The sequence below is a fragment of the Scyliorhinus canicula genome, chromosome 1 (assembly GCF_902713615.1).
Source record: "Scyliorhinus canicula chromosome 1, sScyCan1.1, whole genome shotgun sequence".
NCBI lineage: Eukaryota > Metazoa > Chordata > Chondrichthyes > Carcharhiniformes > Scyliorhinidae > Scyliorhinus > Scyliorhinus canicula.
Genome location: NC_052146.1, coordinates 22,226,333 through 22,240,307, shown reverse-complemented (window position 1 = coordinate 22,240,307; position 13,975 = coordinate 22,226,333). Strand labels below are relative to the sequence as shown.

Here is a 13,975-nt window from a genome sequence, read left to right as displayed (position 1 = left end):
CCAGACCCCTCCTTGAGAAACCCCTCCAAAAGACCCCCCATCTGAGACCCTCACCCAACCCCCATCAGAGACCCTCCATATCAGAGACCTACTCTTATTAGTCACTCCTTCCTTAAAGCTAAAGAGCAATCCTGGCAGAAATAGTGAAAAATCACAGATTTTTCACTTACCTGTCCCTTACACCTGCTGCCTCAGACAGATGTCTAGAAAGCAGCAGCTGTTAGAAAGCCAAAACACATCACAAGGCTTGAACCCCCTCAATTCCTTTGGTCTGCAAGATTTGTACTCACTTTAAAACAGAAATAGCTTTTAGTAGTGTGTAGAAGCTTTATTAGCAAGAAGAAAATAAAGCTGTACATGAAGTGTGGGTCCACCCACAGTGCCGTTGGGGAGGGAGTTCCAGGATTTTGATCCAGCAGCAGTGAAGTAACGATGATATACTCCCAAGGCAGGATGGCGAGTGCCTTGGAGGAGAACCTTTAGGTGGTGGTGTTCCCAGATATCTGCTGCCCTTGTCCTTTTTGATGGCAGTGGTTGTGGGATTGGAATTTGCTGCCGAGGAAGCCTTGGTGAGTTGCTACAGAGCATTTTGTAGATGGTACACACTGCTGCCTCTGTCAGTGGTGGAGGGAGTGAATGATTATGAAAGGGGTAGCAATCAAGCAGACTGACTGATATTGAGCTTCTGGAGTGTTGTTAGAGCTGCACTTTGTCCACACTTTGTAATGGACAACTCTCTTGAACAATGGCTCAGGGCCAACGTGGTAAATCTATTTCACAGATTCATTAGTCTCGTTATACACATTGTTTCTTTTATGGAATAATAAGCCTTTGTGTTTAATTAAACCATTGAATTTTACTCATAAAATCCCCAATGCCGAGTCCGCGTGGGTCTCACCCCCACAACCCAAAAAGGCGTGCAGGGTAGGTGAATTGGCCACACTAAATTGTCCTTCAATTGGGTACTCTAAATTTATAATTTAAAAAAATAAAAAATCAATAAAATCCCCCAATGTTCAGTGAAACCGAGGAAGCCCCCATCAAGCGGGGCTGCTTTGTCCTGGGCAACGTTGAGCAGCTTGAGTGTTGTTGGAGCTGCACTCATCCAGACAAGTGGAGACTAGTCCGTCACACTCCTGACTGGTGCTTTGTAGATGGTGGTCAGGTTTAGGGGAATGAGATGAGTTACTCTGCACAGAATTTCCAGCCTCTGACCTGTTCTTTTAGCCACGGTGTTACTGGACTGGGGCTGCGGAGACTTGCCCGCTTTCTTCTAATTTTCTGAATAGAACTGAAGGCTGTGGCCCGGAAGCTACGTTTTCCCTCTGGAATTTGGGTTCCTTACCAATGAACATCTGCTGTGGACATAGCAGTAGTCTGACTGCTCACATCTACCAAGAATTGCCAACAGTCCTGAAGCACCCACTTGGTGGTTTCTGTGGGGAGACATTATTGTTAAGGGTCCAAAGCAGCAATGGTACAGAGCAGGGGCTGTGAGGCTACCCACAGGCAGGGTACCCATGGGTCTGGTGCAGTCACAATACCAATCAGAGGTTATACCATACCATTTTTTTCTTTATTCTTCCATGCATCACTTGCAAGGTCAACATTTGATGCCCATCTCTAATTGCCCTACGAGGCCACCTCAGAGGGCGGTTAAAAGCCAACCACATTTCTGTGGGCCTGGAGTCACGTGGCAGCCAGATGGATAAGGATAGCATATTTCCTTCCCTCGTGGATAATAATGAACCAGGTGGGTTTTTAAACAACAACCATTATAATTGTCATGGTCTCCAGTAATGAAACTAGCTTTGTATTTTTATATGGTGGAATTGAACCCATTTCGCTGAGCAACTGTCTCCCCATGAATGCTGATGTACAGATGAGACTGCATTGTGTTGAAAAGATGACCCTCCATGTTACCCCGTGCAGCATTGCATCCAATTCAGCAGCATACATTATCAGGGCCGGGCTGCTTGAGGATACTCTGCTCTTTGGATTTCCCTGGCCTTCACTTCATTGGTTCTTGCTCCTACATCATGTGGAAGAATATTAATGGGTGGAGATGATTCTGAGGCTGGCACAAAGGCTTTCAGAATTTATGTCACCCTATCATTCCCAAAGAATCCATAGAAGGCCATTCAACCCATCGAGTCTGCACCGATCCTCCGCAAGGGCACTCCACCTAGGCCCACTCCCCTATTCCATCCAGGGAATCGAACCTGGGACCCTGGCGCTGTGAAGCCACAGTGCTAGCCATGTGTGCTACCCATAGGGAGATGCTGAAAACCTGTTTCCCTTGGCTCGAGTCCAGGAGTAGGGATCATGGACTCAGAATAAGGGATTGGCCATTTAGGACCGAGGGAAGAATTTTTTCCATTTAGCGCATGGATCTTTGAAATTTTGTACTCCAGAAGGTTTCGTCGATAGATACATGCAACTCAGATCAATAGGTTTTTGGATCCTATGGGAATCAAAGGATATGGGAATAGAGTGGGAAAGTGGTGTTGATTTAGTAGTTCAACCTTGCAAAGCAGGCTTGATGGGTCTTAATGCCTTCTCCCAAAGTTCTTCATAAGGGACAGCATGAGAGAGTTTAGGAAGGGAAGGAGGAGAATGAGTAGCAAGGCAAGAAAAACGTTATGATGGAGAGTCAGAAAGAGGAGGAGGATTGGGAGAAGCGGTGAAAGAATATGGACAAAGGAACAGGAAGTGACAGGAGCACAGTCAAAGAATATTGAGGAGAATAATCAGACAGGATGGCAGGGAGGAGGGAAAGTAAGGATACAAGTATTCTGCAGGTAGTTTAAAGCAGAAAAAAGATGAACAGCCTGATTTTAATATTCCCAACTTGTCCTTCCTCTCCTTTCATTGTTTCTGACTTGGCTTCAACTGGAGTGCTGCGTGTAGTTCTGGGTGCCACCTTTTGGAAGGTATCTGAGGGCTCTGGGGGCGGTACAGAGGAGATGTATGAGACTGGTCAGGGAACCTGGGTCTTTGGTTACATAGATGTATTGGACAAGTTGAGGTTGTACTCTTTGAAGAGCAAAATGTTGAGAGGAGGTTTGATGAATGCATTCAGGATCATGAGGGGTCTGGACAGATAATAATAATCGCTTATTGTCACAAGTAGGCTTCAATGAAGTTACTGTGAAAAGCCTAGTGAAAAGCCACATTCCGGCACCTGTTCAGGGAGGCTGGTACGGGAATTGAACCTGCGCTGCTGGTATTGTTTTGCATTACAAGCCAGCTGCTTAGCCCACTGTGCTAAACCAGAGTGGATGGAGAGAGACCTTTGCGATTTGAGGAAGTGTCTGGAGTGCTGGTGGAGGCAGACTCAATCTTGGTCTTCAGAGGGGACTGGGATAAATACCTGAAAGGGGAAAAAATGGCAGGGCTTCAGGGAAAGGTGTGAGATTAACTAAATCGTTTGTGCAGAGAACCAACATGGAGTCGATTCTGCTGCTACATTAGGAGCTTTCCAGAGTGCCGGCCTTTTCAAAGCATCAGGATCCCTATTCACAATAAACACACCAATTAAAAGTCAAGGCACCCTAATGTTGGCGGCGGGGTAACTTTCCGAGACAATAATCTAGGAAAGAATTTAATTGGTACCTGGAAAATTATGGGCAAGGAAATGAAAATCAGCACAGAATTGCGAAAGGACAAGAAACGTTTAGCAGTGACACTCACATCTCATGAATGAATAAAGTAGTTTCATCGTCCACGTAGGACTTTGGAACTCTCAAGTCAGATTTCCTTTCTCCGTGCACTCCCCAATCCAAAATGGAGTCAAGGTCATTGAGGTTGATTATCGTGCCTTGTAGCTGATTATTTTTCAGCAGGTTAAAAGGTTATTGTTGGTGAGAACTGCTCTTAATCAGGAACTGGGGATGGAAAACATCAATAGACTATGATTTCTTTGGGGCGTTTGGTTCACGTCTTTATTATTGATTCTAGCTCATTGAATGGAGAGAGGTGAGCATACGGTTACAGTGATGGATCCCATGGGCATCTTTTCATCTGATTTTTATCACTCCCCTCCTCCACACAGATGACAGGCTTTAAATATAAGCCCTGCCAGTTCCAAAAGGGCTTGTTTACAGTGATTGTATTGTGAGGCTCCATAATATTCCAAAATGTCATGAATCGACAATGACATAATCTCAAGTGTAGTGGAACTATTGGGTTGTGGAATGCACCCCTCGCAACATTTTGTACATTGGTAGTGAGGTTTTAATTTCAATATAAAAATAATGCATTTCTCCACCTGTTTTATTGTTATCATAGAACCCCAACATTGCAGAAGGAGGCCATTTGGCCCATCGAGTCTGCACCAATCTTCCGAAAGAGCACTGTACCTGGGCATTCTCACCTACCCTATCCCAGTAACCCCACCTAACCTGCACATCTTTAGGACACCAAGGGGCACTTTAGCATGGCTAATCCACCTAACCTGCGCATCTTTGGACTGTGGGAGGAAACCGGAGCACCCGGAGGAAACCCACGCAGACATGTGGAGAACGTGCAAACTCCACACAGACAGTCACCCAAGATCGGAATTGAACTCTGGACCCTGGAGCCATGCGGCCCGTCAAGTCTGCACCAGCCCTTGGAAAGAGCGCCCCATTTAAGCCCCACACCTCCAGTCTATCCCCATAACCCAGTAACCCCACCTAACCTTTTTTGGACTAAGGGCAATTTAGCATGGCCAATCTACCTAACCTGCACATCTCTGGACTTTGGGAGGAAACCGGAGCACCCAGAGGAAAAACACGCTGTCACGGAGAGAACATGTAGACTCCGCCCAGGCAGTGACCCAAGCCAGGAATCAAATCTGAGGCCCTGGTGCTGTGAAGCCAGTGCTAACCACTGTGCTACCGTGCTGCCCGTGCTATCGTGTTGCCCACCATCTACAAGGCACAAGTCAGGAGTGTGTTGGAATACACTTTCCTAAATGAGTGCAGTTCTAACAACACTCAAGAAGCTCAACACCATCCAGGACAAAGCAGCCCGCTTGATCAGCATCCCATGCACCAACTTCAATATCCACTCAATCCACCATCGATGCACAGTGGCAGCAGTATGTACCATCTACAAAATGTAATTCACCAAGATTCCTTCAACAGCATTCCAAACCCATAAACTCTAACAACTAGAAGGATAAGGTCAGCAGATGCATGCAAACATCACCACCTGGAAGTTCCCTTCCAAACCACCCACTATCCTTGGAAATGACTTGAAAATATATCACCGTTCCTTCATTGTCACTGGGTCAAAATACTGGAACTCCAGCAGCTCAAGAAGGCAGCTAGTCACCACCTTCTCAAGGGCAATTAGGGATGGGCAACAAAAAGTGCCGGCCTACATCGCACCACCCACAGCCCATGAAAGAATTTTTAAAATTGAAAAACATTAACTGCTTTTATGCTGTACATAGGTGAGTATGTGAGAAACTAGAACTTGTTACCTCCTGAATATCAATGACAAGGTGACCTATTTCTGTAAAGTACTCCTTGTTATCCTGAAGAACAGGTAGCATGAGGTTTAGAAAAATCAAGCCCTTCATTGCTACTTAGAGCCCATTGAATGATTGACTCTGAAGGTCTTTATGGATCAAATGGCTCACTTCAGCCACAGTGTCCGCTGCTGAATCTGATCCTGAACCTCATTGTGCATTGTTTCTGCACCATGTCCAGGGTAGCTCACTACGTTGAACTACATGCGTTTCGTAGAACATTTTCTGTGAATCAAGTACTTCAACCAATACGCTCTTGGAAACCCTTCTCTTATTCTTCTACAATGACATCCCTGTAATGGTAACTGCACCTATAAATGTAGAAATGGAAACTCTGCCTTACTACACACCTCTGCCCATCCTGCGGCAATACATCCTGAGCCAATGCTTCATTCAGCTGAAAACTGTCATATCCGAGTCGGGGTGCCAGAGTCACTTTGTTTCATTCTGCTCAAGTTGCTCTTGATGGAAAGAGTTTTATGAAGTGTCTTTTATGCCCCAAGGATGTGTCAAGAAACTTTATAGACAACCGATTACTTTTGAAGTGTAGTCACTATTGTTTTATAGGCAAACATGGCAACTAGTTTGCACACAGCAAAATCCTACAAACGGCAATGGAATAAATAATGTTTCTCGTTGGTGACGGTTGAGAGATTAATACTGGCCAAGGCAGCAGGAGAACTCCTCAATTTCTCTTCAAATAGTGCTTTCTCTTCAAATAGTGCAAGGGGATATTGTGCACCAGCCTTCTCGGGACAGAGCAGCCTCAGTTTAACATCTCAATGAAAGGCGAAACATCTCCAGTAATGTAGAACTCAATGAATGCTGCACTGGAGGTCCACACTCTAATCTAGAATATGTGGCCAAGTCAACAGTGAACCCTGAACCCACAATCTCTTGACTTGGTGGCGAGAATGGGGATCTTTTGAGTTAAGGCTAACATCTCATCAAGGCTTTAATGGGTAACTATTTTGCAAATCTCTATGAACACATTTTAATTTAAGTCTGGTCTCCATGTTATAAAAAGGGTGTAGAGTCATCAGAAGGCAAAAAAGATATGCAAAAGTAATACTACAACTGATTGGCAAAACCTAGACTAAACAGTCTGTGGTTCCTCTCTCTAGAGAAGAGGACCCAATCAAGGGCTTTAGGATTTTATAAAGGTTTGATAGGATGGAAGATACCAAACTAACGGTCAGAAATATAAAGATTAATAAATCCAATTGGGAACTCAGGAGAAATCTCTTTACCGAGAGCGGGTTTAGAATGTGAAATTCACTGCAAAGAGGGGCTGAAAAAAATAGTACAGATGCACTTAAATTCTGTTTTGTGAGTTGTGTATTGGACTGAAAATATCACTGTGTCTTTCTACGATTTGTTGGTGTTAAGCAGCACAAGCCCGTGTAAATCAGAATATGATCCACAGAGGAGAAAATACCCAGACATAGCACTTTGCCTCCTCATCACAAACTGTTGTGGAGTAAGTGCCACTCATCATTGTTTGCTAAAGAAAGTTCCAGGTATTAGAGGAGGAGCTAGCTGTACACCTATAGTGATTGATATTTCTTAATCTCCTTTTTCCATAAAACTGCAACCATAATGTTCAAGACTCTTCTATGGGTCAGAAATTGAGATAATCAGCCTTGGGAAGCAATTTCTGTTCATGGAATAGAAGGTGGTCCCCTGTCCCGTGTGATGTGGCTGACTCAGTATCACAAATATTATAAACAACACTGACAAAACTAGAGACAATTTTTTTTGGCTGTATCAGACTGTTGTCCCATCTCCTATTTTTGTACAGAATGAAATATTTCGGAAGAACATTTTGGTAGCTGAATTCCTCAACTTTCATCGCAAAAATAAGCCAAACCCAGTGTTGGGAGATCATGGTCCTTCACGGCAGTGTGACATTGACTAGAATCATTGCAATAATGATCAATACATTCAAATCAAAGATACTCATTAAAGCAGCAGATCTCTGGAGAAAAATCATCACATATAAATCCACTTCATCTGTGGCAATTTGAGTGACTCGAGGGGAGGATTCAGAGGGGATGTCAGCAAGCACAAACTTCTAACCACAGGGAGATTCCCACTGTGCGGAGGGTTTTTCTCATGACATTTTTCCTCGTGATACCATTTCCCCACAGCCTCTAACTAAACCTTCAAAAAGGAGGCCTGATAGCAAGCCCTGTAAATGAAGATTTCCTAAATCGTAAAAAGAAAACCCGTACGGGTGAACGGTGTATCCTTCACATGACTAAAGCATTGGGAGTGATGTATGAACTAAATCCAATTAAAAGGGATTCCAATAACTTCCCCCAACCCTACACTGCAGCTTTCTACTCTTTGCTTTTGAGGCTGCTAGCTCCGGTTGGGTTGGGCATGTCTTCTCAGGAGTCACTCTTCCTGGATGAACAAAGATCGGCAGGCGATTCACGTCCCAGGGGCAGGTTCTATCTATCTACCCTCACTAGACGTCCTGGATTATTTTCCACAGGAGTGGCTGGTTGGTGATCAAGAACTTCACTTAACTTTCTTCTTCCAGGAACTAAGGGTGATGTGAACTTTGGTATTTGTCCCATGTGGAAGCCGAGCTGAGCTGCTTCAGCACCAAACAATCAGACTTTGCACTCTTCCCATTCAACATGGCTCAGTACTACAACAGCAGCTTAACATTACCACTCAACCCCTGGGAGAAGCTCTACAAGCAGGTTCCCCGTCTGCTTTAACACATTCTCAACATTTGTTTTAATGTATTTATTATTAAGTACAAGAAAGGCAACCAAGAGTGACATAGAGCAAGAGAGAAGAAAGATTACTTACTGTTCCTTCTCACTACGTAGAGGATTAAGCAAAGAAAGAAAATTAAAAATTAAAAATAAAATTCCAGTTCACACCCGGTCACGGGTTTCCTGCAGCATTTTAATTGTTACCAGTTCATCAGGTTGAGTAAAAGCCCAGTTTTTAAAAAAAATCAAAGCCATCAGTTCAGAACTGACACCGGCTTATCTTGACAGCCCAGCTTGTATTTTATCACGAAGGAAGGAATCAAAATTGAATTTACAAACTGAGCGCCGCAAGCAGCCAGTCTTGATCTCAGTACTTCAGCAATTCAGCCTGCCTTCCGCAAGACTAGGAAACATCGCATCAATCCTCTCAGCGTGTTAACAATCTTATCGACGATATATTCGCAATGTGTGCAGTGTTTAGCGTGCATTTTCAACAACAACACAAATCTGCACTATATTCTGGTGGAATCTTACTCTTTCTCAGAGGGTTTTAAAGGAGACCCAGTCAGCTGGTGAAAGTGCAGTGGAGTCGACACCACCACCCTCCCTGGTTCCAGGTCAGAGGGATCTCATTCCAAATCCCAAGGAACGGGATTAACTGCATGCCCAGGAGCACATTACAGCAGCATCTCTCCCAGCCCGATGCCACCTCGACTTTAACCGTTTCCCCAAGTGCCAACATCCCTTTAAAATGCATTTGCCTACAATTCTTCTGGCCGCCGTCTGTCGAACAATTTTAAAAGGCGTTGTTATTCAAGGTAAATTTGACAGCAGCATTGCTTCAAACCAAACGCTCCAAACAGCAAACCTATTTGTTGCGTCATTTTACATCTCACAGACTTTTACTCAACCCCAAAACAGAAATCACAGATCCAGTACTTGTTAATCGCCATGTAGTGCATCCATCCATGAAATTAAATGGGATCATGCAACACCGAATGCACGTGACGATATTTAAAACCATGCTGTGTTGTCACATGATGCGTACGACTGTAGATACAAAACTGCTTACTGAGCATGCATGGCTCCATTTATTGTCATGCCGATGTTGTTTAAAATGGAGGCAGCAGAGAGGTATGAATGACGATGATCTTGCTGTGCCACAAGAATGGGACTAATTAGTGAAAGATTACAGCCAAATTCATAGATTTCCACCTGCATTAAAATAGTCGACAAATTAATGCCTTTTGAATTAACTGTGGGTCTGCTGATACCAACAGGAGCAATTCTTTGGCTTAGATCTACAAAATAACTTCTGTATTCACCCTAATTAAAGGAGAGGTGAATTGTCAAGTGTTGTGAATCAAACTTGAATCCATTTCTCCAAAGGGCGGAGCAACAACCATCCTCCGAGGTTTGGAAATTTACTTGCCTCAAATGTTTCAGGAATAATGAATTTGATGCAGGCTGCTCACTGCACTCCCAGAGACTAGCGGTAGAGTAACGTTAAGAAATGAGTGGGTCATTTGTGTGGTGTCCCATAAATTTCATGCACTCTGCGCCTGGCGTCTCAGGAAATCTACAGTGCCCAGTGCCTTAAGGGGCACATTTGCCCAGTAACCCAGGGATGTGGGATAACCTGTACCCAAATTTACGATTGGAATCTGATGAAGCAGCTGACCCGGGATCTTTAATGTCACTGAGCTCAGTTACCAAATTCCTCAGCTACCAGGTATTCTGGCCAGGCCACCAGGTTTCAATTTTCTTCTGTCTCCAAGCTACCCCCAGAACTCAGTGCGGATACCAGCCGAGTGAGGCCACAATCATTCCGCTGTTGCCACTGCTCGTTAAGTTCAGAGCAGTTCAGAGCTGGCAGAATCCACACTGTTACTGAGAATTCGCTACGCCTGCAGTTCTGCCTTCAACATGGATGGCAGTAGTACATTCGGTGTTGATTTACAAGATATACTCAACACACACAGCCTGCAGAACTTCACCGTTTCCTGTACCGGCAGATGATATAGAAGGCTTTCTCAGTAATTGTTAGTCATTGGCTATGAGTAAAGCCCCAAAGCAAAAATTGGAGGCAGTGGAACATAGAACATACAGTGCAGAAGGAGGCCATTTGGCCCATCGAGTCTGCACCGACCCACTTGAGCCCTCACTTCCACCCTATCCCCCTTACCCAATATCCTCTCCTGACCTTTCTTGGACACCAAGGGCAATTCAGCATGGCCATTCCATTTAATCTTTGGACTATGGGAGGAAACCGGAGCACCCGGAGGAAACCCATGCAGACACAGGGAGAACGTGCAGACGCCGCACAGGCAGTGCCCCAGCCGGGAATTGACCACGGGACCCTGGCGCTGTGAAGCCACAGTGCTAACCACTATGCTACCGTGTTGCTGAAGAAATGGATCCAGTGCCCAAGATAATTGGTGAAAAATCCATGAATCTCCATGGAACTGGGAGACAGTGGGGAGCAGTGTGGTGATAATGGCTTGCAGCATAACACCTGTAATGGATTGTTCATGGAGTCTCAGTGGGTTTCAATCAGTTAGCCCCTATTACGATGCAGCTGAATATGACTGAGCATGCAAAAACAGGCATGAGGGGGAATTATGAAGGAGAGTTCTGTTGTCATATTGCAAGGCTTCCACGTGCACTTTATTACAATCAAAATTAGAAGAGAATATTTTTGCTTACTTGGCTCTCAGAGCGAGCTGGCGATCATTAGGGCAGACCCAACGCTCAGTATTGTTCCCAAATACCGTGTTCGTCATGGCTGGCAACAGCTAAAAGGAAGCAGGATCTACAGAAACAAAACAAAGCAAGAGGTTAGTTCTGAAATAATCCGACTTGTGTCGAGTTGCAACACAACACTCTTAGTCCAAGTTTAACTGCGGGAATTCTGAAATCAGCATTAGATTTTTAAAAATAAATTCAGAGTAACCAGTTAAGGGGCAATTTAGCGTGGCCAATTCACCTACCCTGCACATCATTTTTGGGTTGTGGCGTGAACACGGGGAGAATGTGCAAACTCCACACGGACAGTGACGCAGGGCCAGGATCGAACCCGGGTCCTTCAGGCAGCAGTGCTAACCACTGTGCCACCATGCCGCTCCAATCTGAAATAGATTTAAGAGGTAAAATGTAAATCTCCAGATGCACAGCCCTGTTTCATCCAGATTTTCTGATGCTCAGTAGGGGAGGGGGGGGGGGGGGGGGGGGGGGGGGGGGGGGGTTTACACCATCACCCTGGCAGGGTGAGGCCTGATGGAGTTGGCACAGCCGGATCCACGGAGATCGGGTGCCATCTTGAAGGGCTGCCTGAGCAGCACTGAAAATATACTCCCTCCACACTCCGCACCCCCCATGGACACAGAGATCCCTACCCCACAAGCATCGGGGTGACCCCCGCCCCGCCACTGCAGTATCGGGGGCATTCCCATGCAAGAATCAGGGCATTTCCCTCAAAGGCATCACCCCCTCCCCCTCACAAGCATTGGGGCATGTGCCCCCCTCCACCACACAGAAGGAATCCCTCCAGTGGGGTCCCCAGAGAACCCCCCCCCCCCCCCCCCCCCCCGTCACTGCAAACCTAGCCCCGCAAACCTGCCATGGCAAAACTGGCAATGCCAGGGTGCCAGGGCAGTGTCAGAGCACTGCTCAGCCATGTCCCTCACCACCCAAGGGCTACGTTTACCTCTGAGCCCCCATGTCCCTCACCACCCAGGGGCTACGTTTACCTGTGAGCCCCCAGCATGGTCACCATAAAGCCTTTTTGTTTCGAAAACTAGCAGTGATTTGCGGCGGCATGACATCACAGCGGCTGGGTGGGACGATGCGGCGTGGCAGAAGTAACAGCGTTAGAGCCCTATAATTGGATTTAAATTGATTGTAATATATGCCAATCAAGCTCCTGCCCTGCCTGGACATGAACCTTATTTTGTCATCAGAGGGAGAGAGGGACAATCTGAAACTGAAATCCTTCCAGCGCAAATCCTGTTTTTGACCTCTTGCGAGATTTAGCGGCCATTACGGGATTTGTGCCTGCAGTTAACGGAGCCGTTAGATCACAGCTAAGATGTAGGTTTCACAAGACTCTCCATACCCTGCACTCAACAATCAAAACCAACCTGTATTGTTATGGTCACGTTTCCTAAGTAGTCAGCTCACTTTAATTCCGACATTATTTCTACATCTAACGCACCTTTCCTCCTCTGGAGATGAGAGTTCTGGTTCATCAGGCCGAGGGGTATTGATTTGAGGGGAAGGACCGGAGTGAGAAGTGGGAGTTATGCCCAGGAGGGAAATTAAGGGAAGAAAAAGAGAGAGTCTGAGGGTGGATGTCAATTGGGTTCAAACATTTAATAGGAAATAAGGCAGTCTATTGGATATGTAGACTTCAATGAACAAAGAACAATACAGCACAGGAACAGGCCTTTCCGCCCTGCAAGCCTGTACCGGTCATGATTCCACCCTTGGCCAAAACCCTCAGCACTTCCTAGTGTCGTATCCCTCTATATCCATCCTATCCATGTAGTTTAGGTAGAAGACTTTTGTGCAGGAAAGTCTTGACTGCCAAACTCCAGAAGAGAGGGTGCAAAATTGAGCCTGAGCATTTGAAACTCAGGCTGTGAACAGATGACTGAAACAGATCATTATTGACATGAAAGCTGACATCCAGTGTGCTTTACAAGTAGAAACAAAATTCAAATTCATGACTGATTCATACATTTAATTCTTCAATCTTTAATAATTCTGACCGGAAACAAATAATTTTTACATTACTTTCCCCTGATCTGTAACTGTATTACTCTCTACCAAAAAAGCTTTTTCATCAATTTAATGCCAACAGTGTTCTCAGCTGTCATTAGTAAGGTTTAGATTATATTGAGGATGCAATACGTAACAATTACAACTAATAGAGAATACAAAAATACAAAGCTTTTATTTCAGCACAAGGCTTGTCTAGAAGCCATTTGATCTCTGCTCTTATGTTTAATGATGCAGTTGGATGACCAAAAGGTCAGTCAATCCCTCAGCATTGTTCCTTCCGCAGTTCTTGAACAATCTGCTTCGACTTGGATTCCACCCAAACCATTTCATTTCCTGAGGAAACTTTTGACTCGTCTTATTACTCACTCCCAAGAATTTTAAACTCTATATATAATTCATGACCATTAAGATTTCTCCACAATTAATCTCACTAGGACTCTATGTATCCAGCACTCAAATTGCAGGCCAGTGACAATGATTGAGACATTCACACCGCCCGATTTCTTTTGCCCATAAACGTCAGGGGGGGAAAAAAACAAAGCAAGCAGAATGTATGCCATAAAACCACTTTATAGCGAGGGTCCCGTCTGATTTTTTAAAATGGCACTGAAGACAAATCATCATCCTGAGAAGATTTCCATCTCCCTTTCTGAATGGGTCGTCTCAGTCCCACCGGATACATTTTAAAGAAAGAGTTGAGAGATCTACAGCCCAGAACATTACTAACCAATACAGCTCCACAGAATGCTGAGATTGACTTCAATCCTCGCCTGTATTCAATTCCCAATATCGAATCAGGAAAGTAAATCTCTCTAATAGGTTCCAAATCTCCAGAGAAATACATGTTGTGCACAGCGGGAAAAGAAGTAATAAAAGAGCTTGCATTTAAATAGCACCTAATCATGCCCTCAGAATGTCCCGTGTAATTGGTTTCATCTGAAGT

General features: G+C 44.9%; 1 protein-coding gene across 8 annotated transcripts in view; it reads right to left on the bottom strand.

Moving 5' to 3' along the window:
- Positions 1-13,975, bottom strand: part of rph3ab (rabphilin 3A homolog (mouse), b) — a 388,420-nt gene that overhangs the window by 263,713 nt on the left and 110,732 nt on the right. For 7 of the 8 annotated variants that reach the window (XM_038820309.1, XM_038820380.1, XM_038820230.1 and 4 more), the window contains 2 exons: positions 10,957-11,062; positions 8,345-8,356 (listed from right to left, as the gene is read on the bottom strand). In XM_038820309.1, coding sequence (XP_038676237.1) covers positions 8,345-8,356; positions 10,957-11,033 — 89 coding nt within the window. In that variant the 5' untranslated portion in view covers positions 11,034-11,062. The remainder of the gene's footprint in view (positions 1-8,344; positions 8,357-10,956; positions 11,063-13,975) is intronic. The other variant, XM_038820528.1, reaches the window with a different exon arrangement.